Source organism: Passer domesticus, chromosome 4, assembly GCF_036417665.1.
Source record: "Passer domesticus isolate bPasDom1 chromosome 4, bPasDom1.hap1, whole genome shotgun sequence".
Lineage (NCBI taxonomy): Eukaryota > Metazoa > Chordata > Aves > Passeriformes > Passeridae > Passer > Passer domesticus.
The window spans coordinates 61,943,769-61,970,536 of NC_087477.1; the positions used below are offsets into that span (position 1 = coordinate 61,943,769).

General features: G+C 40.7%; 1 protein-coding gene across 9 annotated transcripts in view; it reads right to left on the bottom strand.

Moving 5' to 3' along the window:
• The window catches only part of TBC1D1 (TBC1 domain family member 1), a 101,335-nt gene that overhangs the window by 63,316 nt on the left and 11,251 nt on the right, over nt 1-26,768 (bottom strand). The window contains exon 1 of one of the 9 annotated variants that reach the window (XM_064418419.1): nt 8,520-8,748. The exons of the other annotated variants lie outside the window; for them this stretch is intronic. Within the exon in view, the coding sequence (XP_064274489.1) occupies nt 8,520-8,549 (30 nt within the window). The 5' untranslated portion in view covers nt 8,550-8,748. Of the gene's footprint in view, nt 1-8,519; nt 8,749-26,768 lie in introns of those variants that run through there. 9 annotated transcript variants of the gene reach the window in all.

Sequence of the window (26,768 nt, forward strand, 5' to 3'; positions counted from 1 at the left end):
TCAATGACTGTATGTCAAACAGAAATGTTGCTTTCACAGAATGATAAACTCTGTAGGTTATATTCCAATGGGACATACCCAAATCTGAAATTCCAAAACATATTACTGGTTAAGGTTCTGGGTAAGAAACAACAGTTTTAAAGACAGGCCCCTTGTACTTAATTGCCTAAAACTTCAAAGCACTGCTACAAATTTTCTTTTCCATGACTTGCATTTGAGGAGATTAGAAGCTATAAAAAGCTCCACAGAAACAAAACCAGCATGAAACGTTTAGTGCCAACCATCCAAATTTCCATGACAACGGCTTCAGTGAGTTCATCTCATTGGTACTACAGCAACAGATCAGTAGTTCAGTAAATATAGTGAGGCAACTGTTAAGATCTGGTAAAAGTAAGATATTTGGCTATATAGCCAATAAACACATAAATTCCCCAAAATGGTTCAATGAAAAAGAAAGGAGCTGTTTAGTTTAGCTCAGCTTTGCCATTTTCAGTAGCAGGGAGTGTGCCTGTGCAACTATGCATAAGGACCTTGTTTTCCCCAAACCTGCAATTTCACAGGATATCTGTACCTGAAAATCCTGTTTGGTAGCTGCATATCAAAGGTTTCCCCTGGAAAAAAAACATGCTTTTGATCACAGTGATGGTGCTGCAAAGTATAAAGAGAAACATTCACATGTCCAAAGCTAGCAACTTTTTGCGTTGGAAAGAAGCTTCCATCCAGAAGCTTCCACTCCAGAATAATGTTTGGTTTTAAAATGTGACCATCAACATGTGTGCTTACATACATAGTGCCACGAGAATGGAAGGCTACAAACGTTTTTACACTCTGTTCACATCTCTTCAGTTAGTAACAGACAGAAGTCTAGGGCACAGAAATTCCACATAACCTCTTCAGGCCTGACATTTTCACTAAGGACTAGCCAAAAGGTCAACATCCCAATAAAACAAAAATTCCCTGACGGGCCCCTACTCCCTCCATCAGGGCCACAGTGTGTCCACACAGCCAAAGCAATGTGTATGCTGTTTGTCCAGCTTCTCTAACTGGACTCTCAAGTATAATCTGGTGTGATTACTTCACTATTTTGTTTTGAACCAGGATTGTGTTTGAGAGTGGATTCTCCCATTCCACTTCTTGTATGACAGACTACATTATGGGGATATCTCAAAACATCAGAACTGTCACCCATTTAAACAGAACTAAACCTTCATTTTGTGATACATTTTGCTGCAAACAGGCACTTGGTTCAGAGCACCAAATTAGGGCCAATTCAAAGTGAAAGTCACTTCCCAGAGTGAGGTATAGAACCTACCCTCAGCACCAGCAGTCCCCCCTGAACAACATGTTGTTACATGGCACTTACTAACGTAGATGCAACCTAAATGGGATTTCATCCAGCCTAAGAACAGCAGCTATTGTGCACCTGGCCAGCTGATCCAGGAATAGTGGCCTGGCCTTTTGGGAACTTGAAAGCACAATGGAAAAGAGGCAGCAGAAACCCTGTTGTTGTTATGTGCTAGTCCTCTGAAACAGGTCCACTGAAAAAGTGCCTGAACCTGCCTCTTGCTTCTCAGCAAGAAAACCATGCTTTTCAGAAAGATTTTACTTTAGAAAATGGACACTAAGCAAGTTTGCAGATGGTAGAAAACTGGGAGGAACTGTGACTCTCTCAAAGGTGGGGAGGCCCTGCAGAGCAACCTCGATAAACTAGCAGACTGGGCAATAGAAGTTTAACAAGAGAAAGTACCAGATTCTGCACCTGGAATGGGGCAAACCTGGATGTACAGACAGACGGGGGAATGAGATGCTGGAAAGCAGTGCCATGGAAAGGGGCCTGAGGGTCCTGGTCAATAGAAGGTTAACTCAGCAGTGCCCTGGCAGCCAGGAGGGACAACCCTGTCCTGGGAGCATCAGGCACAGCAACACCAGCCAGGCAAGGGAGGGAGGGGACTGTCCTGCTCTGCTCTGCACTGGGGCGGCCTCACCTCGAGTGCTGGGGGCAGTTTTTGGTGTCACAGTATAATAAGGATATAAAGCTGTTAGAATATGCCCAAAGGACAGCAACGAGGATGGTGAAGGGCCTTGAGGGGAAGCCGTATGAGGAGTGGCTGAGGGCCTCAAGAAGAAGAGACTGAGGGGAGACCTCATTCCAGTCTACAACTTCCTCATGAGGGGAAGAGGAGGGGCAAATACCGATCTCTTCTTTATGGTGACCAGTGACAGGATATGAAGGAATGGCCTGAAGTTGTGTCAGGGAAGTTTGGGCTGGATATTAAAAAAAGGTTCTTTGCCCAGAGGGTGGTTGGGCACTGGAACAGGCTCTTCAGGGAAGTGGTCACAGCACCAAGCCTCACAGAGTTCAAGAAGCGTTTGGATGATGCATGTGGTGTGATTCTTGGGGGTGTCTTGTACAGGGCCAGGAAGCTGGGCTTCATCCTAGTGGGTCCCTTCCAATTCAGCGATTCTGTGAAAATACTCCTATAAAAATTCTATATTTATGCATTAATGCATCTCATTATTTGTTATTGTAACTTGATTAAAAAGCAAGAATAACTGAAAACAATTCAAATACAATCCAGTAGAGTTAACTCAGTGATAAAACCAATACACAGTAGCTAAAGTCATTCCCTTGTCTCAGCTTCTGCTCTTTGAATTCTGGCTGCTTTTCCCAGTTCTGCTGCCTCACCTCCTCATACAAATTAGTAAGCATCTCTTGACATATTTTGTGTATCCTAACTGATATGTAAAATACTACCAAAACAGAGGCTGAGAATGTTTTTCCTCTGAGTCACTGCCATCCATAAGTATTTCAGCTTGAACAGTAGAGCTGTAAAGGCTTCTAATTAAAAAAAAAAAAGACAAGTTGTAATTCTCTTAATTTAATAATAATTTAATAAGTCCATTGAGGATTTACTTGTTAAGTCATTAGTCAACCTCTGTACACCATACACAACCTCAGCTCCTTCAAATTTAAAATAAAATGGTTCAGAAGACTTCTTAAAAGTATTTAAAGCTTTTATTAGATGGCTCAGTAAAAAAATTCCAACAACCCCTTAAAGCAGAAGTTTCTCACAAATGCTGCAGCATCTACATACAGGATAATGGGAAGTTACAAACTGCAAAGAGGTTCTTTACCTGACTTTTCCCTGAAGGTATTTCTATTTATGGGACTCAGAGTGGAACTGCTGCTTTGGTGTTCTCATGAACACCTCTAGTACATATAAAAGACTGCTTCATCACAGTAGCCTTTCAAAAAAAGGCTATGATGTGAAACAGTATTTTAAATCATCAAATGTAAGGCAAATAAAGTTAAACTGCAGTGCTGCAGACATATGTACATACGGAAAAAAATCCAAACAAACCCTTAGTTGTATCATCTATCTTTGATATGACCTGGGGTTTTCCCTAATCCTGCAGGATTTACTAGTAGTTTTGCTAGTGGTTGTCTCAGAACGTTTTAACCACATGAAGAGAGCTAGCACCAACTTCCAGGGTGCCTCTCAGCAAAGAAAAGCAAATGGTGTTTGACTAGAGGCTAAAAGTTCTGTTTTGAATTGCAGAGGACAGAACCTGTACAAAAGAGCAAGCTCAGCTACCTTGTCAGGCTTGGCTTGTTAAATCTGAAGGTCAACCTGAACCTCAAAGAAGACACTCATGAGAAATTAATTCAGAAAGGCATAAATGATTCAAGAGAAAAACCTTGCTAAACTGCAATCTACATAGCCAGGAACTTCTCTTTGGAAAGCTCTGCTCCTTACTAAGCACCCCTAATGTAGCTGACAAATGCAGAGGACACTGCCCTAGACACCTGTGCAGCCACACAAAAGCCATGTGAGCGACTACACTGCAGCCCTCTCCCATCAAATGGGGAACACCTAAGCAGAGCAGGTGCAATTCCAGCCTGCCAGCACAAAAAGAAACGGAAGGATGAAGAATAAAAGCAAATAGTCCCAAAGGGGACTTAAGTGCTGAGTAACTGAGGGGTTTCACCACAGGACTGACTTAATTTCAAATGCTGAGCGCATATTCCTCAGTCATTGCCCGGGCCCCCGCAGGGGAAGGCAGGGAGTGACTGGCATACAGAAAACAGTGCATTTGAACTGCTCGGTATTTTGTGACCATCAGCATTTATCTGAAAGCTGTCAATTGGCAACAACATTTTACCCCAACATAAACTGACCTGGAGAATCACACTGAGCAGAAATGTAGTGTTCTCTGACAAGGGCATTGTGTAAGCTTGGGTACCAAAACACAGCTCTGGCAAAAATCTGCACTTTCCCTTTCCTACACTGCTGGCATCCAGCCTGGGAGACAAGCGAGGGTCTGTCCTTTCAGCTCTGCCCACAGCGTCAATGGCTTCAAGGAGATTCTTCCACAGGCAAAACTGTGGCTTTTGAGCCTTCCCTCCTCAGTGATTCCCAATTCTTCCCCGGCACTAGCTCTCTATTAACTACTTGATTCTTGATACGGTATGCAAGTATTCAAATTCCTTTACAATTAGGGTTATCTGGGATAAATGCACTAGCACAAACAAGAGTTGCACCCCATAGAACACCACCACCACTTACATACCCAAATTATTTATCATAAGCAAGATGAGCTTAAAAGTAAGACAGGTTTAACAAATATGTAAGATTTTTTGGCTCTAGACAGTTTTAAAATGGCTGGTTATGGGGGATTCTGAAGAGACCAAAACTTGATTTGTTTGGCTAAAATGTAAATCATTCACTTGGGGATTAAAGATGTCCAAAGGTGCTCAACTTTGCTAGAAGCTGTGGGGAATAAAAGAAAGAGGCACATAAGTTAAACTGGAGCAAAGCATCCTCATAAATGAGTGCAACATACCCTAGAACAGACCAGCAAAAAAGCCAAAATCTTTACAGAACACCGTTAAAAAGGACAACAAAAAAAAAAAGCAGGAGGGGATTTCTTGGCCATCATGATTTTCAGTCTCTCATTCCTCTTCATTCCTTTGCAGAAGGCAAATTAATTTCATTTATAGCTTCTGACTTAAACTAAGAAGTATATTGTTAGTCGCATGCATGTCCCTCTGGAGGTCTACCAGGCGTTCTATTATACAGAGAATAGTAGGAAAGATGGCAAAACAGCAATTCTAACACAGAACAAAAAGCTACACTAGGATTACAATAAACATAAGTGGCATTTCCAATATTATTATGATTACTTCTCCAGTAATGTTTCATAGCACAAGCCAAGTAGCCACATCCTGCTGCACTGAATAAGACAGCAACATTGTTGATGGCTTGAGAACTTCCTAAACTGTGGAGAGCTCACAGGCCCTTCTGACTGAGAAATCCTTGAAAAAAACCCAAACCAAACTAAAACTTACCTCTTGTTTTGCTGTATTTTGGGAATTTCAGAGCATCTATTGTGAATACACCCTAAAATCTGATTTTCATAGGAGAAGGAATCCAAACAATTGGCTTTCTCAACTCAAAGTCCAAGATTAGCCAACCCAGCTGGGGACAGCTACACTGTAAACCCACGCTGTTCTTCCAGTGCTGGTGGCACATAAGTGGAGGTTCCTCAAGCTTCAGCACCACACTCTATCACTTGCAGCTCCCCTCAGGAGGGAGCATCTCTTAATAATTATAGAAGAAACTTTGAATTAAATTGTGTAAATTTGCTTTGCACTTTATCTTAGTTATTCTCTTTACTGGTTCCTTGTTGGTTTATAATAATTCAGACAACATAAATTGAACACAGCTATTAAATGATATACAGCGCCTTTTTTTTGTAACTAGAAAGACAAACTGTATAAATTTCATAGCTAGCTGAGAATCTAAGGACACATTTACTCAAAATTATTTATACAATTTCTTGCACTAGGGACTGTTTCAATTTCTTCAGCAATCAGTTGTCTAATCCTGGTTTCTGTAAAGCTGCTTCTGAATAGAAATTTGCATTATAAAATTAAGCAATTTGTAAAGAACTATGACAAATCTTTTTTTTTTTTTTACTAAAGCTGTATTAAATATTATAGGAACAGAAATAAAATTATTTCTAACATTTGTCACTGTATTATTACCTCCTACTAATGAATTAATAATGTGTCAGTTTACCACTGAAACCCTGCATGTCTTTTTTTGTGACATTTTCAAGCCCACAATGATTACTTTTAGTAACAATTACTTCAGTGATCTAAACTGAATATGAATAGTCTTTGTGTATCTACCAAAGCACAAAACTGTATTTTCTACTCAGAACAGTGCAAACATAGTTTACACTTCCAAGAGACTGTGCTTTCAGGTGCTTAGTCAAAGATTTCCTTTAAGTCAGTTGTCTAACTTTGTATCAAACCATGCAGGAAAAACAGGTATAACTATTCTTTTTTATTTAAATAATTTTATGAGAGTAAAACAAGTCAGTACTTTAGAATTCATTATCCACAGAGCCATCATAAAGGGGTTCAGCCAGCATCCATAAGGCCAATGGGAGCAACATCAATCCACATATGACTCAAGTGGGGCTTTATCCTCCAGCCCAGAATGGGCCCCATGGCTGAGCCTGGCAGTGCTGCAAAACTCAGCCCTGAGGAGCCTGTGCGTAGGTAAGAGACAAGCTGGGTGAAACTGCAGCTAAAAATGTGTAAACAAGGTATATTAAAAGGCAATGTTTATACAAACACCAGGGAAATCAATTTTATAGTACATTGCAGTAAATTGCTTCACATGTAACTATCTGCAGGCCTGGTGACCTGCCAGGTGAGACAAAACACTTACCTAAGTGGGGGTCACTCATTTTTAAGTAAGGGATGCAAGGGGACAGCTGTCCTTCAAGGGGGGGCAGTTTCCTCCTCCTACAGTTCCTCCCTGTTCTGGAATGGGCCACCATCTTATAAATACTGGAAAGGCTTGCATTTGTGTTGAAAGCCCACAGCAATAGCTCCTACATTTTAACTGATCAGATTTTGGCAGGCAGGAAAGTTTTGTCTATTAACGAGCCTCATTTTATATTTCTAAGTACACTGCCTTGCTTTCCCTCCCAAGTTAGTGCTGACAATTAATGGCCATCAAAAGAATAAAACTAAGTAGTTGTGAGAAATGAGCATTGAAATAATTAGTTTTGAAAGCCCAGAAAGAAAGCACTCCTAAAAGCAGTCAGAAGTGTGTTTGTGCAAGAGCTTGTTTCTCTAAAAGCAGAGTGAGCTTCGTGTGCTGCAAGTTCTGACCTCCTCCGACACCAACTCCTCTCGGACCAGCTGCTTTGCCAAGCTGGCAAGTGAACGACGAAATGAGCCATGCCTTGGGGGCATGCTTGAAGTACGTACTCAGTGGCATCACTCGTCCTTGAGAGCAGCCACCTGTACAGGAGACCGGCACATTTCTAAGGGACGGGCATCAGCCGGAATCTTTCCTGCAGATCGCACCGGGAACCGGGCCTTAGGGTATGCATGAGACACAGCCTGAGGAGGGATGGGAGAGGTCACCACACGTGCTCCACCCAACAGGTCTTCACCCAGAGAAAAAAAGGCAAGTGGAAAGACAGAAGGATACATTTCCATTTTCAGGGTGTGTCTAAAGCAGTCTCTTTTCAAAACAGAATAGAGCAAATCCTTCTATCTGAGAATCTGAACAAAGGCAACAGTCACAGATCAAGCACTTCCCTCTTAGTATCTTCTGAGGGTAAGTATTTCACTTGTTAAATATTCAGGAACAGGAATGCAGAAGTAATTAAGCAACTGACCATTTACACCTTGACAACAGAGAAGGGAGGATCAAGTTTTATGTTGTCCGTTGAATTTCAGGATACACGATTTTTTCCCCCAGCTAATTTATTAAAGGAACCTACAATTCTTGACTGCTGTACAGCTGTTTCACAGACTTGTCCTCTTCTACAGGTTGAACTGTGCCTTGAGACAGAATATCATTTGCAGCTCATTTTAAATTAGAATTTTTTTAAACATCAGCTCAAAAATATATTCTAGAGATCTTTAACCATCTTTACTGCTTTGCATCCATATGTAATTTCAATTACAGTGGAAAATCCTACTGAAGCCCTAGACACAGACGAAGAAAGCGACACATGCATTGTCATAATAAAACCTGTAAGTATCCCACTAAAATCCAACTCACTGTTCTTCATAAATTCAGAGCATGACAAAAAACATGGAAAAAAAAGACTCCAAAACAAACAGTGGGAGCGCTGTTACACATTCCCCAGAGTGTAAAAGTAGCGATACACTTCAAAAGGCACTGAGATCAGGCCTTCTGAGCAGTTCTAATTTCAGCTCCCCCCTTCTGCAGATCCGCAGCAACGTAGAACAAGTCGACCAGACCTACAGCTTCGCTTTTAGCTCCTAAACCCACGCCACGCCTGACAGCAGGTTGACTTTCGTGGCCACTTTGAGTGCTCCTCCTTTTCCCTGCCTGAACAATACAGCAGGGCTCTGCTCCCTTCCCAGGGGTGACTGACTTGCCTGGAATTTACACGCGAACATCTGCAAGCCCTAAGTCTGGACTTTACTTCCCGAGCGCGGAGGGCGCCGCGCCGCCTACCTTGGCCACCCAGCTGAACAATGGTGACATCCTAGGGGCTCCGGCGCGGCGATCCCCGGCTCCGGCCGCTCCTCTCCGCCTCTGCCGCCCGCCGCTCGCACGGCCTCATGCGCCGGCAGGGACGGGCCCGCGCCGGCTCCCGAGGGGTCCCCGCCGGACGGGGCGCCGCGAGCTCTGCGCGCCGGGGACACTGCCCGTGGCGGCGCCGGCTGCAGCCGCGGGGCTGCGGGGCGGGAAGGGAAGGGAAAGGAAGGGCCGCGGCCGCGTCCCGCCCCCGCCGCGCTCCGCCTCCGGCGGGGCTCCCCGCGCCCGGGCTGCGGGCTCGGCAGGGGAGCGGGCTCGCCCTCCGGCAGCGCGCCCGGCAACGCCGGCAACCGCCTCGCACTGCCGGCCCCGCAGTGCTGCGCTGACCGCGGGATTCTCAACTAAACTTTCTGGGGACATCCCGGCATCCAAGCCATTCCTAACATTAAAGGATCGAGCGAAAAAGCATCTATTTGAAACCACTGTGAAATGTTACACTTCCAGTCTGTCTTGCCATTCGTGTTAGCTAATGGCATTTGACATCACACGCTAGCAGCTCAACTTCCAGAAATCAGACTGTCGTGGAAGGGCAGGCAGTAGTGTACATGTTTCCCGCAGGTCCAGGGATGTTATTTGCCACTCAGCCAGGAATGCTCATTCCTGTCGTTGCTCCGGCTGAGCTGACCGGGAACTCCCTCCTCCCCTACTCGGTGGCTGTAGGGCTGCCTGAGACAACTAATTTTCCTGAGTTTGGAGGAAGGGCACAGAACCAGGAAAGGAAAAAAGGCTTGGAGTTCACAGGAAATAATCCCCTAGGCTCAAAACAAAAAGCCCTTTATTTTCCACCACCTCAGAAACAACATGAAGAACTAGATTTTTACAATCATAACAGAAAAGCATAGGAGTCTGCTATGCACTTCTCAATGAACAACTAACAATACACTCACCTGCCCCCAAGCCACATTAAACACTGATGTCAGTCAGGATATCTGGCTTCTCACTCTGTCTGCCATCTCTAGTGTGTTAACTTTGAAACCTGTTGCATGTAGTTGTTATAGTGACATCTGTATTTTAAATACACTCTGAAAACTTCTACATGCTTCTACAGGAATGGGTAGCAGAGTGGTCTTGTGGTGAAGATACTGAATTTGGAGATAGAGTAACAATGAATGAATTCTGGCTTCTGCTGTTAACATGACTTTCAGGCGTGCTACATAACTGCTCTCTCTGCTTTAGTTCACCTGTTTAAAAAAAGATGATAGATGCTGGCCTTGAAGGAAGGAGAAGTGGGCACACTTTGGCACTTGGGAAACAGCTGGAAGTGAGGCTTAAGTGTTCAGCTATAAAAACATATAGTAACGCACAAAATTCTTCAGTGTAAATTAAAAGGTCACTGTGTTGCTTACCTTCCAAAAAACATGCGTTTAGTAATGTAGTGGGAACAATAAATGGATTCATTTTTCAGAATGTTCAAATTTCTAAAAAGACAACTTCTGTATTTTAGTATTTTAAGTTTGGCTTGTGTAGATAACTGTCTCTCCAAAAATACTACATACCCATTTTGGGGAAATGGAAAAATTTGGGGTCAGGGAATAACATCTGTATTCCATAAATAGTAAGTAGCACTTGACACCATCTTATCCAAGTCTATGATCTCTTAAAAATCAAAACAAACCCTATAAGCTGTTTCATGTTATCATGGAAAGTATTAGCGAGATATTTGTGGCTGTTTTTAAAATAGCAACAGTTAAAATACTTCAAAGACACAACTTAGAGCTTATATCGTCAGAAAGGTGATCTTTCTGTTCTACAGATGTCCTACATAAATTTACACAAATACCCCCATGATCTTTTTCTCCAACAAAGTTTTCTCCATTTAAAGAAACTGTTTAGAGAATGAAAGAGATATAAAAAGATAAAGAAGTCATACAGAAATATTAAGAAGAAAGGAAGGTGCAGTTGACCTTTCAACTCAAAAGAGGAGTATTCCTCCTAATTGTCCTCTGATTTTAGTTTCTCTAGGGTTAATGACCATAAATATTTTTATGAATCTTCACAGTGTGTCATCACTGAATGTCTCATAAGAACTTGCATTAAGGGTATAGCCACAACGGTGGTACCTGAGAACTGGCCTCTCCTGTTGCTCTTGTGTTACCACTAGTGGAGATTTTAAAGCAGATCCCATTCCCATTTAAAGTTTTTTATTCTGAACGGTACTTAAACATACTTTGGCAGTTATTCTTCTTATGAATTATCCCCTCTGTCCACATTCACTTGCAACTTTACTTATTTCCTTCCTTCCTGTACACAGAAGGTCTTGATATATTCAGGTGGAAAAAAAAAACCAAACCAAAATACGCCTGCCATTAATGATCACATCCAATATTTAGTCTTTGTTTAAAAACACCCACAATTTTTATCCTTTATCACTTATTTCTCACCATTCTTTAAGATTTCCCTGAGTACTGTCTTATCCTTTCCTGAAAGTTCCAGGTGTGAAGGTTTCTACTTTATCAGAGAAAAAAGAGAAAAAGAAAATAACTACTGTGAGAGTACTGTTTGTGATGTGAATTCAAAATGTAATAATGTTTTGGTTCTTAGATGCAGCTGTAATAAATCATACCACAACAAAGGTGTCTAAGGAGACACCAGACTTCTATGACACCTTCACACAATGCAAGATGCAAAAAATTATTTATCTGAATCCATCAATGGAAAAGAGTAATGAAATCACTGGATTTTATCCTTTCCAAAGACTCAATCAAGCCTAACTCAGTGGCTTCTGAATAGAAACTGTGGTGAAGAGCAAGCTTTCTTACTTCTTTTGGCTAAATTATAAGCAAACATTTTTCTCAATACAAAATGAAATATTAATCATAAAACCAGTTACTTCACCAAACCAGATCTGCACCAGCGCCCTGATGAAAGACAACAGCAAGAGCCAACCCCTAACCACAGGCTAGTAGTGGCTGTCCCTTTGAATTAAAGCGCATAGGAGCCCACCGCCCATGCTAAAGATGAAATCCAGCTTTCACCAAAGCACCTGGGTTGACTTTCTTGGTGGTTTCTAGACACTCAGTGGAAACAGAAATTACACAGATCTGAACAATCGTCTTAGCACTGTGAGTGAAATTTTCTGGCTATTTGCTTACCAGTAGCAAACATGAAAAATGCTGACATTGGGCCGGTGCCCAGAGATAACTTGCAATTCACTCCCTGTGCGGCAGACAGAAGAGAACAGTTCCTCCCAGACTGCTGGGCACTGATTCAGCAGCAGAGTCCTTTCCAACCTCTCCTGTAATACATTGTCTTTTCCACCACAAAATTTGTAATTGCTAAAATGCTTCAATTCAAGTGATACTTGGATTCATTTTCATTTCATTCCTGATTACTCAGAAATGAAAAGTCCTGATGGTGATGGGCCATCTGTACTCTTCCCTACCACCACTGTCCCTTCTCTCTCCAACAGTGTCAGAGCTTGAGGGTTACCAATTGCACCTCAGCAAGAGGATTGAGGGAATGCAAGATCTGTGAAGGGAAAGATGATCCTACACCTGTAGGAGAGAAGTGTAAGAGCACACAGGCCATGCTGCTCACTCAGCAGACAGTGGAATTGAAGTCTTCCTTGGGCAAGTCATATCCTACAGGCAGGGTTACACCAACTAGAGTGAGGTCATGAGAGTCATTAGAAGATAAAACACCTCCTAAGGTTGAAGCAGCTTTCCTGATTGGATACCATTATCTTCAGATTCTTTCCCTGGGTCTGTTTTGGACTAGAAAGTATTTAGGCATTCTTTTTATCATTTGAAAAGTTGTATCTAGAGAAAACAGCTTGTGCTTTTCTTATGCCCTGTTAGAAGGCAGTTGCGGGTGATAGCAGATGCTGGGATGATCAGTTAGTTACCTTGAATGGAATGGGTAATTTCTCAGTATTTGCCCCAGAAAGTTCAGAGTGGAAGGATTTTGATGAAATCCTTAGTCAAACAAGGGACTGGAGAAAATACTACTCACAGCATGTGGAACCCATCATCCTGTAAAGGTAACCACAGCTATACATAATCAGCTTAATGGTAACACAATCTAGCTTTAGGGACCATTGGTGCCCATTCACAAACATTTAGCTACCAAGAGTACATCTAGACTAAAATCATTGTGCCACTTCAAACACTTCCAAAAACACTGATGAGCAAACTTTGGATTGGAAAGCTTTATTCTGTGTTGCATATTTTTTGTCTTCCCACAGACAACAAAATAAAGCTTAAAGCTGTCAGGAACTTTGCCACGGGTTCTGACTAATTCCACTCAAGCATAATCATATGTCTGCATTTGACCGAGATGAAATGTACACTGCTGAGTGATCTAATTGTAATCAAATGATCAGATCTCTATAAATGAGTGAAAAAACACAGCCTGAATCTACAGATAAGTCCAAGCAAGTTTATGAAGATATCTTGTGAGGAGATCACTTTGATCTGAATAGTTGGATGCAGAAAACCCACAAGGATGATGTGGCAAATGAGCAACAGGGAAAACTCAGAGCACAGCAGGGAATTGCCACAAAGAGACATCAGAGGTTCCATACATTTATTCTGTTTAGTAATGAGGGTTTTCTGGAAGCTGTGAAATGAGCAGTAAAACCAGAAAACAGGTAGAGCAAACTAGGAAACTGCAGAACCAAATCACAGAGGTCAAAATAAATGGGGATGCTCCCAGTGTGAAATGACAAACATACACATCAGCCAGAAACCTCCTGTTTCTCCTCCTTGTAGGACAGTAGGTTTTGGTCTTCTCAGTGTCACCAAGCTGAGGGATAACTTAACTGAGCTCTCCAGAATGCTGAGGTGGCTCTGGAGAGAGAGCAGCAGATGCCACAAGGATGACATACACCTGCACACACACCCTGACACAACTGGATAAACAATGAAATATTAATTATGCAAGACTGCTTATTTTAAAAGTCTTCCAGCACTGGGATACAAAACATGTGAAAATTAAATTGCCATTAATGTCCCCTGGCACTAGACACATGACCCTGAAAGGATTTTGCACCCTTTTCCATCAGCTTCCTGCTGCTTCCTTGTGACAAGCACCACAGATCTCAAGAGAATTTAAAAAAAACTCTTAAAGTTTAAAAAAAAATTCAAAATGCAATTAGTTAAAAGTTGTGCTTCAGTGCTTGTTGATCTTGAAGCTTATACGATTAAGTCACATGGGAAAAAAGACAATTCATTTGAAGATATAGATCATTTCCTTTGTAAAGAATCATTATCTCACAGTCGAAAAAATCCTCAAAATTACTAAGCACTTCTACTTCCAATAACAGATAAGTTACAGAGTAAAAAATGTCTAGGAAGTATTGAGGAAAACCTATGAACAGAACATGACACCACTCATTTTACTGGTTAAAATCAAAACACAATTATAATTTTATCAATTCCCTATATGCTGTGGGAGATAGATATATTATGAATGTCTATTTCCATTACATGGGACTTCATGTTAGTTTAGTTAGTCCATATTTACTGTGGCTCACTAGAACACTCTATGAGTAACATAAGATAAAGAATAATGTATGCATCATTTTACAGAGTTATAGCCTAGCTCTTTGTTTGCATAATTAATTACAGATACAAAAATAGTCCCACTGTCCTAGGCATATTATTTTGTACACCTCAGTTGCAACAGTAGGAGACTTGGGAAGTATATTGAGCTTCATAGTATGGAGAGCCATGGAAAGAAGCCAGTCCTCTCAGTTCTCCACAATTTACTTAATAACTCAATAAATTTATTTCTAACAGCATTGATTTCTCATTATTTAATTCAGCCACAATCCCCATAGACAGCACACAGATTCGAATAGGCTTATATTGTAGTTCACATACTCTAAAGCAACCCCCAGTTCAGAAAATTGAAAAAACTCCAACAGTTAAAATAAAACTTTAAGTGTTAACTGTTCTACCCCGAAACAAAAATATTTCTTGGTTTTCCTGGGAACTGCTTAACAATAAGAACTATCAGTTCAGGTTTATCTCTCAGTAGGTGTAGGGTCCAGAACTTACCTACAGTCAATGGAGCTATATTGCAGTTCACATATGATGAGCAGCTGAGTGTAAAAGCTGTTTATTTGAGAATTGTCCCCACTAAAATCACAGACTAAATTGTTAAAATATCCTTATATATCTTAAGCAGAGATAACAAAAAGAGAAAAAAAAATACCATATTGTCCTGCTCTGCTCCAGAATCAAGCTGAAGAAATTTTAATGTCTGTAAGGTTGCCCTCATACTGTAAGCCTCCCTGCTCGGGTGCTGTTGGACAAAACCCTGGTGGAAGAACTGTAGCAGCCAGCTGAGAGCTACTGCAGGCCCTTGCAGTTGATCAAGTACACTCAGCTGCCTGTCCAGCCCTTGCTCTACATCACTTCTCAGCACCAGCCTTCCACTTGATTAAAAGCTGCAGCACAGTCCTTACCTGTCTTTATATTTGCAGTGTAATGTGAAATTGAGAATACCACTGGAACCTACTAACATAATAATTTGCATGTACAGTAATTTTGTATAGAGCATGTAAATCTGCCTTTTTATTAAATTATCTGTGATTTTTATTTTGCTATGTTGTGCTGTTGATTATACTCCTTCTCAGCTGTCTTGAAAGTGGAAAACTTTATCAGCAATGTTCCCTTGCACACATTTTTAACTTACTGTTGCTAATCTCTCCCCTTCCTAACCTCTTCTGCAGACTTATTAACCCTTTGAGTGTATCTTTACCAGTGATATGGACTCATTTGTTTTTGTATTTTGGCTAAAACATACTGTATTTCAATTACAGTGAAAGCCACAAAATGGCAATAAACCATCTTTCAAACCAGGATTCAAACACCGTCTTAACCAATCTGAAAAATCACTTTCCCCATGATTCAGTTGGCTTTCCATTCAGAAATTTACAGTTCCAGGTTTCATTACAAACAACACTCCACATTTAGTTACTTTAAGACAATTCTATTTTAATTCCTAAAAAACACACTGGAAAACATTTGTGAAATATAACATACAATAGAGAGGGTTTTAAAATACAGCAGTAGGATTTGTCCTTATGGCTCTTTTGTGGTTTTGATAAAGCTGCGTTGCTTCAAAGGGCTCAGGATATACTACTGTAAGTCACTGCTGCACATTTCACCCACATGTGCTGACTGTGCTTCCTCCCCTCTGCCAGAACAATGGGAGCCTCTGCATGCTGAGTCAGCCATCCGAAAACCAGGATCCACGCAGCCCCAGCGCAGCCCCTCACCACAGGCTCTGTTAACCATCTTGTCACCAAGAAGGGGAGAGAGCGGCATCATTTCGTGTAAGACTCATCAAATTTGGAAATGTGTACCTATTTTCTGGAATAAAATCTAAAATATTAGTTGAGATGCAGTACACTATTGAAATACATAAATAAATACGTAACTAATCACAGGTCAGTTTTGCCATTTCCTCGTTTCTGGATATTCTTAGTACCAATAGGGAAATCTGACATTCCAGGAGAAATCTGCACAAAGCTGGATGGATGGGTTAGACAGCTGAATTGTTCACTGAAGTGATCTGGTAAGTTCAGACACCACTTCAACTTGCAAGTCTTAACACACCTATTTGAATGTGTTCACAGGTGCAAAGACCCAAATGGATAAGTGAACCTCAGAAGACATCTGAGCAGGTCTTTTAGAATCACAGAATCAATTCAGGTTGGAAAAGACCTGGAAGATCATCAAGTCCAAGCAGTAACTCAGCACTGCCATATTCACCATTAAACCATGTCCTCAAGTGTCACATGCACACATTTTTTAATGCGCCCAGGGATGGTGATTTTACGACTGAGCAGCCTGATCTAATACCTGAAACCCAGTTATTGAGGAGTTTTTTTCCTAATATCCAATTTAAATCTTCCCTGGTGCAACTGAAGCCACTTCCTCTCATGCTGTCTCTTGTTACCTGGGAAAAGGGGCCAATCCCACCTCACTACAACCTCCTTTCAGATCATTGCAAAGAGTGATCCGGACTCCCCTGAGCCTTCTCCAGGCCAAACAATCCCAGCTCCTTCAGCTGCTCCTCAAAAGCTTTGTGCTCCAGACCTTTCACCAGCTCTGTTGCCTTTCTCTGACCCAATCCCTCAATGTCTTTCCAGTTGTGAGGGGCCCAGAACCGGACACAGGACTCAAGGTGTGCCTCACCAGTGCCTAGTCCTGCTCCTGCAGGCCACACTATTTCTGACACAGGCCAGGATGCCACTGACCTTCTTGGCCACCTGGGCACACCCTGGCTCATGTTCAGCTGCGGTGGCCACATTCCAGCCACTCTGCCCCCAGTCCATAGCAAAGCCTGGGGTTGTGACCCAAGCATAGGATCCAGCACTTTGCCATGCTGAACCTCTTGCAACTGATCCTGGCCTATTTATCCAGCCTGTCCACATCCAACTGCAGAACCTTTGTGCCCTTCAGCAGATCAACATTCCCACTCACTTTGGTGTCATCTGTGAATTTACTGAGGGTGCCTTCAATCCCCTTGTCCAGATCATTGATAAAGATATTAAATAGGACATTTCACCCCGGGTATATTAAATTCTCAAGCGTCCCATTGCTTTCAATTAAATTAGTAGAATGAAGGTCAGTTTTAATCAATCTTCCCAGCTTCTTCTCTTAGCATGCAAAATGCTGTAATATACAGTCAAACAACAAGAACTTAATAAGAAGTTTCTCTCACTGTAGGTCCACAATGTCATCACCATACAAAAGACAAAAACTCCTAAGTCCAACTCAGCTGATGTTTCAAGCTGGCATCATGCCTTCCAGAACAGGCCGACATGCCTGTGCAAATGTGTGTACTTAAAGTCAGGTCACTGAGGGTTATCTGGCTAAGGAAAATTTGTCACATATCTAGGTTTTACATGGCTTGTTGGAAGTACATTGTCTCAACATGTGCAAAGGAGTTTATCTTGAGACCTTGACAGTTTCTGTTCTGTAACTTTAATAAGAAATGTAATCAGAAATCCGTGTTTTGTTTATTTGAGGTTCCTGGGAACTCATCTGACTCTTCCAAATCTAGCATGCATATGGATAGTCTATCCAACACAAACATTGAAAGAAAAGGAAAAAAAAAGACAACTCCATTCTAAAGAAAAACTTGAAGCATGTCTTCTGCAGTACATGAACTCCCTGCAGAAACTCCACTAAAAACCTCCTCCCAGTAAAGAGGAAGCCTGCATACAGGCAATGCATGCACTCTGAGATGTAAAAGCTATTCATGTGAGAATTAAATCTCACTTAAATCACAGATCAAGTTGCTGCTATATCCTTATGTGTCTTAAGGATGTATCTGGTTCAGTTCACAGTTAATAACATACATGTAAAGACTATCCAGAAGTCCTGCAAGTTTCTAGAAGATACGTTTTTATACTCACACACATAAAAACTTATTATAGCAAGCTCCTAACATGACTGAGAGCTAATGGTTTTATATCTATCAGGTATTCTGCTGAGGGGAGCTGAAACACACCGCAGAACAGTGGCTGATGTCAAACACTAACCAATGTTAAGCAGATATTGTTTTGTGAAATTTAACACACAAGAATGAACTCCAGAAACAGCAGTATTTCTGTTCTACAGACTTTACATAGTGCTGCTTCTTGTTACATAATAAAATACAAACTCATTCCAATACTTTTAGAGGCATTGAAAAAATATTGAAAGAACACCCCAAGGAAAAAAAAAACCAAAAAACAAAAGAACCCACTAGGAGAACCCAAACAGAACTTCAGTAGGGCAATTTGGAAAAAAAAGTAAAATGGAAATTATACTACTGAAACTTTCTAACTGAAAACCCACCAGCATCTTTCGACTGGTTTCTACCAGTTTTAAATTAAGCCTTCAGTATCTCCACGGTAAGGTGAGCAATTCCCCTGGTGGTGGAAAGCAGAAGAGGTGGAAACTGTCAAAATCGCAGTATCTTACATTTGCTCTGGACAGCCACTAAGTGGCACTTAAACACCTCATCTTAAACCCTGATGAAGCTGCGAAGAGATTGCAGGGACAAAAGGAGTATGCACTCTGGGGAACAATCCCTTTCAATAACAATGAAGTTCTCTTCCTGCAATTAGAAAAGCTTCCTAACGGGCTGGCTACGAGTGCTACTGCCAGCAACACTGCACAGCCCTCCACAGCAGCAGAGACACTGCAGAGAGCTCCGCAGAAGCAGCTGCTTCCTCTCCTAAATCCCAGCTCTCATTTGGGAATCAGAGTGCCTCGTTCCAGTGTGTCATTACCCACTACTGTGTCACTTTGAAATCTGCACTTCAGATGGGAAAACTGAAGTGCCTCATTGCTGCTGGACAGCTGGTCCAACAAAGGCACTTCTAATATAATGATAACACAACTTCTGGAAATACCTCTGAATTCAGCTTCAGTGAGAGACCTCTGAAGGTACCAACACTATTTGTACTGGAAGATGCACATTAGAACATGTTTTCATAATCTGCAGAGAATTAAAAGTGATGAACAGGGCTTTGCTCTTCTTAAGACTTTAGTAAATTATTGCTTCACAGACATATGGCATACGTCTATTTAGAATTTTAATCAGGAAAGAAACCTAATTTTTGTAATAGTGGTGTTGAATCAACCATGTTAATAATCCTCAATATATTCTTGTATTTGAATCATAATTTTTCTCATCTGGTTTTGAAAGTACTTCTGTTCCATTAAAATATTTCTAAATTAATTAATTATAGGTATGGAAACCTCTTTTTTCTACGTGAACAACATAACCATCATTAAAAAAAAATCTAAGGCTAAAACCAAACTGAATAATATATTACATATTATAGGTGTTAACCAAGCAAGTATCTACAAGCATGTTCAAAGTCATTGGTGCAAGTATCTCTGTTGTCTTCAAAGGAACTAGCCTGAAGTTAAAGTGCATACAGAGCTCAGCCTCAAAGACTCAGAAATAAGATTTATGTACAATTTGTTTTCTGATTCTCAAAAAAAAAATCTCCATTTCAGTTAGCCACAGGTTTAGATGCAAATACACCACCAGACATTCAGTGCAAGCTCTACCTTACACCTTTGGGCTGAATGTAGCTTCCAAAAATCCCAAATGAGGAGTTATAACATCTAACTTTTATTCTTTCTTCCTATGCAAGTTCTTCACATTGTAATTAGAAGCATAGCATAAAAGCAACAAACCACATAATGATTACTAAAAATACAATTTTGAAGCACATTCTGCCTGTGTGAAGCTAGTTTTGTGAGGGTCTTTTTCACACAAGAAGCTTGCACATGAAAAGTGTTCAATCAGTTATGCAGAAGGACCAAGCTTAATCCAATGCAAGAGGAATCATCATCAGTGAAGCTGTTTTTATGACTAGCAATAAACCTCAATTACTGTCACTCTGGAAAAAGTGGGGGGGAGGGTGGGAAAGAAAGGGGAAGTCCACATCGACCAGCAGTTTCATACAAAGGACAAACCAAGTATAAGCTGGCATTATCCACTCAATCCTTGTATCAGATCCTTGATGATCAACCTTTAGGGCAAACACACATATCCATTTAAGCCTGTATTTGTCCAGTCACACAAATCATTCTTTAGGAAAATATTTCCCACAGCCCTTCCCACAACTTGACGTCCACAGAGAGGGTAAAAAAAACAGAAATACAGAACAACTGTGTCTACATCAGGCAAGGGAAAGCACTGATTTTACGACAATGATTTTCTGCCATTATTCACTTTGACATATAACAGGATGAGAGATTGTGCTGCTAAAGTAAATACAGCAGTTATATATGCCTCCTCTGCTTTGGTTTTCTGCTCCACTACAGCCAAAGAGCCCCCATCTGATGACCTTGGGGGCACAGCACAAATGTCAGCCCAGGAAAGGAAAAACTCTAAATGAAAACCCAACTGCATGGAAACATAAGGAGCTATTTCAGGAAGATGATTTACTCAATATCATAATTTATGACTTGGCATCTTCATATTTGAATGTGGATGGCTTGCATTTGTCTTTTAGGGCCATTTTAAAATCTGAAAAGAAGAAAATACAACTGCCTGAAGATGAATGTCCATGTTTAAGTAGCTCCAAGTGAGCTAAAGCCCAAACTTCCTAATGAAACTTGCAAAGCACAGAAAATGGGGGGGTTTGGTTTTATTAGTCTCGAGGAAAGATAGCTGCTATCAATCAGATATGAGCTAGAACCACTCTTGAGTCCGTCTGTAGAGACTCTACTAGCCTACATGACAGATACAGTCTTTGTTTATTCATGTATTTGACAAAAATTATCTTCTCACTTTTGCTAACTAAATCACACTGTCCTCAATATGCTATTGTACTGTGCACCACAAAAACTGTTTAGGTAAGACTGATTTTTAAAATAAAAACTGTTATTTTCAAAGCAGTTTTTCCCCCTCTCTAATATAGCTACTTTCTGGCTTTAAATTGCATACAACTATCATTGCACCGAGTATCCACAAAATTAATTTAAGAACTTCAGAACTGTGCATACTTTGTATTACTTAAGAGTGTTAAGTAATTAAACAAAAAATAAAAACCATCTAGTGAGTCTAGATCAGACTTCCTGACTTGAGTTCAGAGAAGAACTTAACAGCATTCAAACTTCCAAACTTCTCCTAGTCTTAAATCAACTTCAGCAAGCCTCAGCAGTGGATAACTCAGAAAATACACTGGAGCTCCCTCATCATTAAGTATTTCTTTATATAGTAGTGTGCATGCAGTTTATATTCAATATTGCTATAAACCAAATAGTATTTTCTGAACTCTTAACTCTGGATACACAACTATTATTTCAACACTCCTTCTATTTCTCACTCAGAACTCTTCCATGGGCACAAGTCTCTCAGTTGGGTTTGGACTTTTTTATTTTCCCAGCAGTCTGCTTGCTGTGTGTTTATTTGAAGCTGTAGGACTGATGATGCTGCAAGGCACTGAGGAGACCCATTCCCTTTGTTTGTGTCTTGCATCCAACACCTTTGCAGAAGTCAGACTTTACTACACCATAGTAAGGTGAGCTGGATAACTTTGTTGCTATATATTTTGTTATTGTTACAAGTTCTGAAACTGAGGGCTTTTAAAATTATTAGTGCTTCCCTAATATGTGGATAGACAGTTTCCCAGTTGAAGACCACCCACCTCATGATGTTCATCTTTTTAGAGCAAGGCTGCTTTGGACTTATTGGGAAGAATGTAGTGATTTTTTTTTCTCACACATTACTAGCAGGACAGATTTCAATGTCAGTGACACTTTCAGAGGATATTCCGAGTTAGGAAGGACCCACAAGGATCACCAACTATTCAGTGAACGGCCCATATGGGGATTGAATCCACAACCTTGGAGTTATGAGCACCATACTCCAAAGAAGGTGGCTCTGTGTGCAGAGGCCAAAGAAGCCTGCAAGTCCCCCTGTGCACCTCCATCTTCACAGTCTTACTTTTAAGATCTATGTCATCCTACAAAGAAAGAACAACAGGTTTCCTGCTCCAGAGCCCAATCCCTTTGGAGTACTCCTGGTGTGGCACTCTATTTCCCTCACCTGCTATGAAAGCCTTATCCCAAAATATTTTATGCTCACTTTAGTTGCCAAATCTATGTCAACTTGCAATTTGACAAAAAACATCTATGGTGATCTAGCAAGGTGCACCAAATGGGTTTTGGAGCAGAATGAAATTCCTATATTTTACCTTAGTCCCTAAAGCAGCTCAGCACAGAGCTGGACAAACATTAGCGCCAGCACAAGGGAAAACAACAAGGAATTACATCAAGGGATGGATCAGAAGAGAAAATAATAACAGAATTGCCTCTTTTGACAGAGGACAGCTATAAAATCTTCTCAGTGTACCATCATAGATTACACTTGAACTAAAACCCCACAGCAGTTTAAGACTGAATGAATTGGGGATCTGAGGCTGGGCTCTAGGTGGCTGTGCCCTGACTCTCACAAAGGTGCACATGAAACTTTTCTGTGGTCATGTTAGGATGCTGATTTCATTGAAACTTTATCACTTTTCCTTTGGAATATTCAAATTGCTCTGAAACACATCACTGAGTGATACCACAGTATAAAGAATAGGGGGAAAGGTGGGAATGTGCAAATCAGCAAACAAAGGATTACAAGGCCATGGAAAGCTGACTAACTGGGTTAAGATGTTAAGCGTGAGCTTCTCTTTGGAGATATGTAAGGAAGCTCTTCTCTGTGTGGACACGAGCTTTTAAAGAAAACTTCTACAGATATGGAGGATGCTTATATATTCTTGGCTCCAGTTACCTGTGCTGGACACCACAGGCCACAAGTAAGACAAAAAGAGTGTTTAGTCATCAGATGAGAGGCCATCACAAATCCACTTATTATGTTTTTGCCTCAGTTCTACTCTTTTGTATTTCTGCTACAATCCCCCAACAAGAAAAGTGAAGGAACAACTGTTCCTTGTTCCTTAATAGCCTTGAACAATAAATAGCCTTGGCATGAACTCTGACCCTAAAATCAAGTGCATGTAACATCATAAGTAAAACACAGCTACCTTCAGTATATTTAAGTTGAAAAATACATGAACAATGCCATCTGATGCAGTTTACTATAAAGTTAACTATTACACTAAGATAAGAAATCACAAGAATATACAATTTTTATGTTGCTGCAGCCTTAAGAGTGAGAACAGGCAATTTTTTTTTACAAATCTTGTGATTAATTTCTTCTTCCTTGATCAGACATTATATCTGACTGTAAGTCAGCAGCACTGGTATTGCACAAATTACCTCCTCCATGTGCAATCACACAAGGTTTAGGGAAATCCCACAATATTTTTTTTATAAAATGAGAGCAAACACACGAGCACTTAGCTGATGCAGCATGTCACAAAGTCACTCAAAGATTTGACAAGAGCCCCGTAAAGGCTTGGAATAACGCTGCTAGGGACAGGGTCACTGGTCACTAAAGTTCCCTGCCAGAAGAGCTCACATACATGAATTGTTTGAACAGATCCCAGGATAGAACTGGTGTCATCACACTCACACTCAAGAAGCCTGTAAAGTTTGATTAATTGTGAGAGTACTGAATGCACAGCTGGTTGTTTGCATTATACAGGATATTCTGCTAGGATTTACACAGCTAAACTTTGACCTACTTTATAAACTGAACTGTGTATGTGCACTTCACAAATATGTATTTGATTTTTCATTTGTTCCGCTGCATGTTTTTTCCTTCTGTATTTTACATTTTCTTCAGTTAGTATTTGGGATACAGAAGAGATGTCCTAAATCAAAAAGCAGTGTTAGCAGTTTGCAATTACACAGATTCAATCAAAAACCCCAAAGGTTCATAAGGAGGCAGAAAACAGCCAAATTAAGTTCTCACTTGCACTGGCATTAGTCCAGTTACTTAATTTTGTTTTATGTTTTTTGCAAAAGAAGATCCATGTTTTAATCTCCATAGATTCATCAGACAGTAAAATACAGAAGAAAAAGATCACCTCTACCTTTAAAATTATCTTCCCTAAGTTCTTTTAAGAAAGGGAAATGGTGCTATTAAAAATGAGATACTTAGTGAGGCTATACCTTAGAGTCTAAAATAAAAACAAGTTGTGTAAGAATCGGCAGTCATGAAGCCAAGCCTCACAACAACTGCTTAGGAGTTCACTGGGCCCCTGCCATTCCTTTTATAGATGAATAATGTGAAGTTCAGCTCTGTGCAGCCTCACAGAGAGCTAAGTGTTGATTATCTGAAACCAGCTTCTTCAGCACTTAATCAGATCATAAACAACATGTAACAGAGTGCTGCATTCCAGGTAAGACAGCATGATCTACTTAAGTGCATAAGCTATTTTAACTCATGAAAGTAGGTGAAGGTTGTTTAAAAGCAAAATAACTGTTAAAGCAATGGGTGGACAAAAAACCTGAAGGCCTCAGACAATAGAAGGTATCACAGCTGTAATCAAAAAGCTCCACAACAGGCCAGGTGCTACATTTCAAGAAGTGCCTCAGTGTAAGGAGATGGGTTCCATCTGTGCTTGTCTTGGGGCAGATTTGGCACAGGTGAAGTCAATCTGCAGTCAAGCTGCCTGGGCCAAAAGCTGCCCCTGACTGATGACGCTACAGAGAGAAGATTCAGAAGCACCACACAGACTTGTGCATGTCTTGTGCAGCTGTGATCCTGTTTAAATTACAGGCGATATTTTTCTATTAAGCAGAGAAGTTCTACCTAGCATTTTGCCATCATAGCATTAACTGCTCTGGTAAACACAAGCATACATTACAGGCTGTATCCAGAGTCTTGGGGACAAAAAATACCCCAACCCACACAAACAAAAATACCAGTACAAAATGTAATCCTTTAAAATTCTGACTTGAACTTTTTACCTTTCTTCATACTCCAGTTCTCCATTGGAAATATCACATAAATATTTCCTTACAAGACATCAGGCTCAAGTTTCTAGGCTTTCCCTCAAAATCTCTAAACCTCCAGTTCATATCACAGAATAAAAAAGGAGAAACTTTCATGCATTCTGAGCATCTGCCTCACTAAAAAAATGAACTAAGAAATGACAGTGCTGTCTGCCAATTTCTGCTCTACATACAGGAATTTATTTTACCCTGTGATCAGAAACAACAAGTGGATGATGCACTCTACAGACAGCTCAGAGTAGCCTCATATTAGCATACCCTGTCCTGATGGGGAACTTCAACCACTCAAATATGTGCTGCAGGAAGAACACAGCAGGGCCTAGGCAATCCAGCCAGTTTCTAGAGAGCCTCAATAAGAATTTGCCAACCCAAGACAGAGACATGATTAGGAAAGCCGAAGTCCACCTGGAGGTGAATCTAGCAAAGGCAACAAAAAAGTCTTTATAGCTATATAGGTGACAGAAGACAGGCTTGGGAAAATGTGAGGCTGCTGCTGAACGGAGCACAGGACATGGAAAAAGGCTGAGATACCGAATGTCCTCTTTGACTCAGACCTCTGTGAAACCATTAAATTTAGAACTGTTAATTTTCATTTACAATAAATATAAAAGAATAATAAAGGACAGCATAACCTTAATTTGCCTTAAATCTAAACTAGCTCAGGGCATGAGTCAGATAAACTATTGACCCGTGTCCCATTTGCCAACCCAAACATCTATCAAGTAAGATTAAACATACCTAAGTAAAACAAATCATTTGATACACCAAAGAAGGATCAACATAATGACATTTGGAATTACTTTTCCAAGCTGAAAATAAGAACAGAAATTACTCATCCTCCATAATGTTTTGGCTACTTCGCATCTGCTGGAGGGTGAATCCCTGCTACAGTATAACCTTAGCCTCACCTTATCTCTTTCATTTATTGGAGGGAATTGCAGGGCATCATACAGAAGGAAAGCTGGGGAGAATGAGCTCAGGAAGGAAATGACACACCTCACCTGCAGTTCCAAACAGTTTAGAACTAGCATATCTCAAATGTAGGACTAAAATGTCAATAATTTTTAAAGTATATAGTTTTCAACAACAACAGTGATATCAATAGCATCACACTTCTGTAGTACTTAAGTAAATGTCAGACCAGAGGCCACTGGGGAGACACCAAGGGTGGAGCATGTATGGGTTCATTTCCACTGCACTCCTACAGTAGCCAAGCACTCTCACCAAGTTGTTCAGCAAGGCTGTGTTCTTATCCTGAAGGAACTATTCTGCAAACAGATTTAGGAGAGATTTAATTTTTCCCCAGCTTCCCCCACCATTACTCACCTGACCTATAAGTAGCCTTCATAAACTCCCTGCAAGCAATATAATTGAATCCAGCTCCATTCCTGAGCACCTACAAAGAATATGCATTAAAGCTTCATCCCCACCGTCAGGCAGAAATTACTCAATCATAAGGCCACATCAGAACTTCTGCAGAATGAGGGTGTAAGGATAAGAAACTCCACTATCTGTAACTAGTGGAACTTACTGAAGTTATATATGAAGGAAGGAACACTCCAGATCCCACGTCTGACAAATCAATTTGGAAAAGAAGACTCTAATCCATAAGAGAAGCTCCTTCTAGGCAGAGTAATCCATCCTTTACGCACAAAGTAGAGTGAAATCATCTTCATATTCACATGCTTCTTTTCAAGTAAGGTCATCTCATCCTTCCCTACTTACTACTACCCATCAGGGAATGTTAACCACACATTGCCATGACGGTACAATGGAAACAATTACA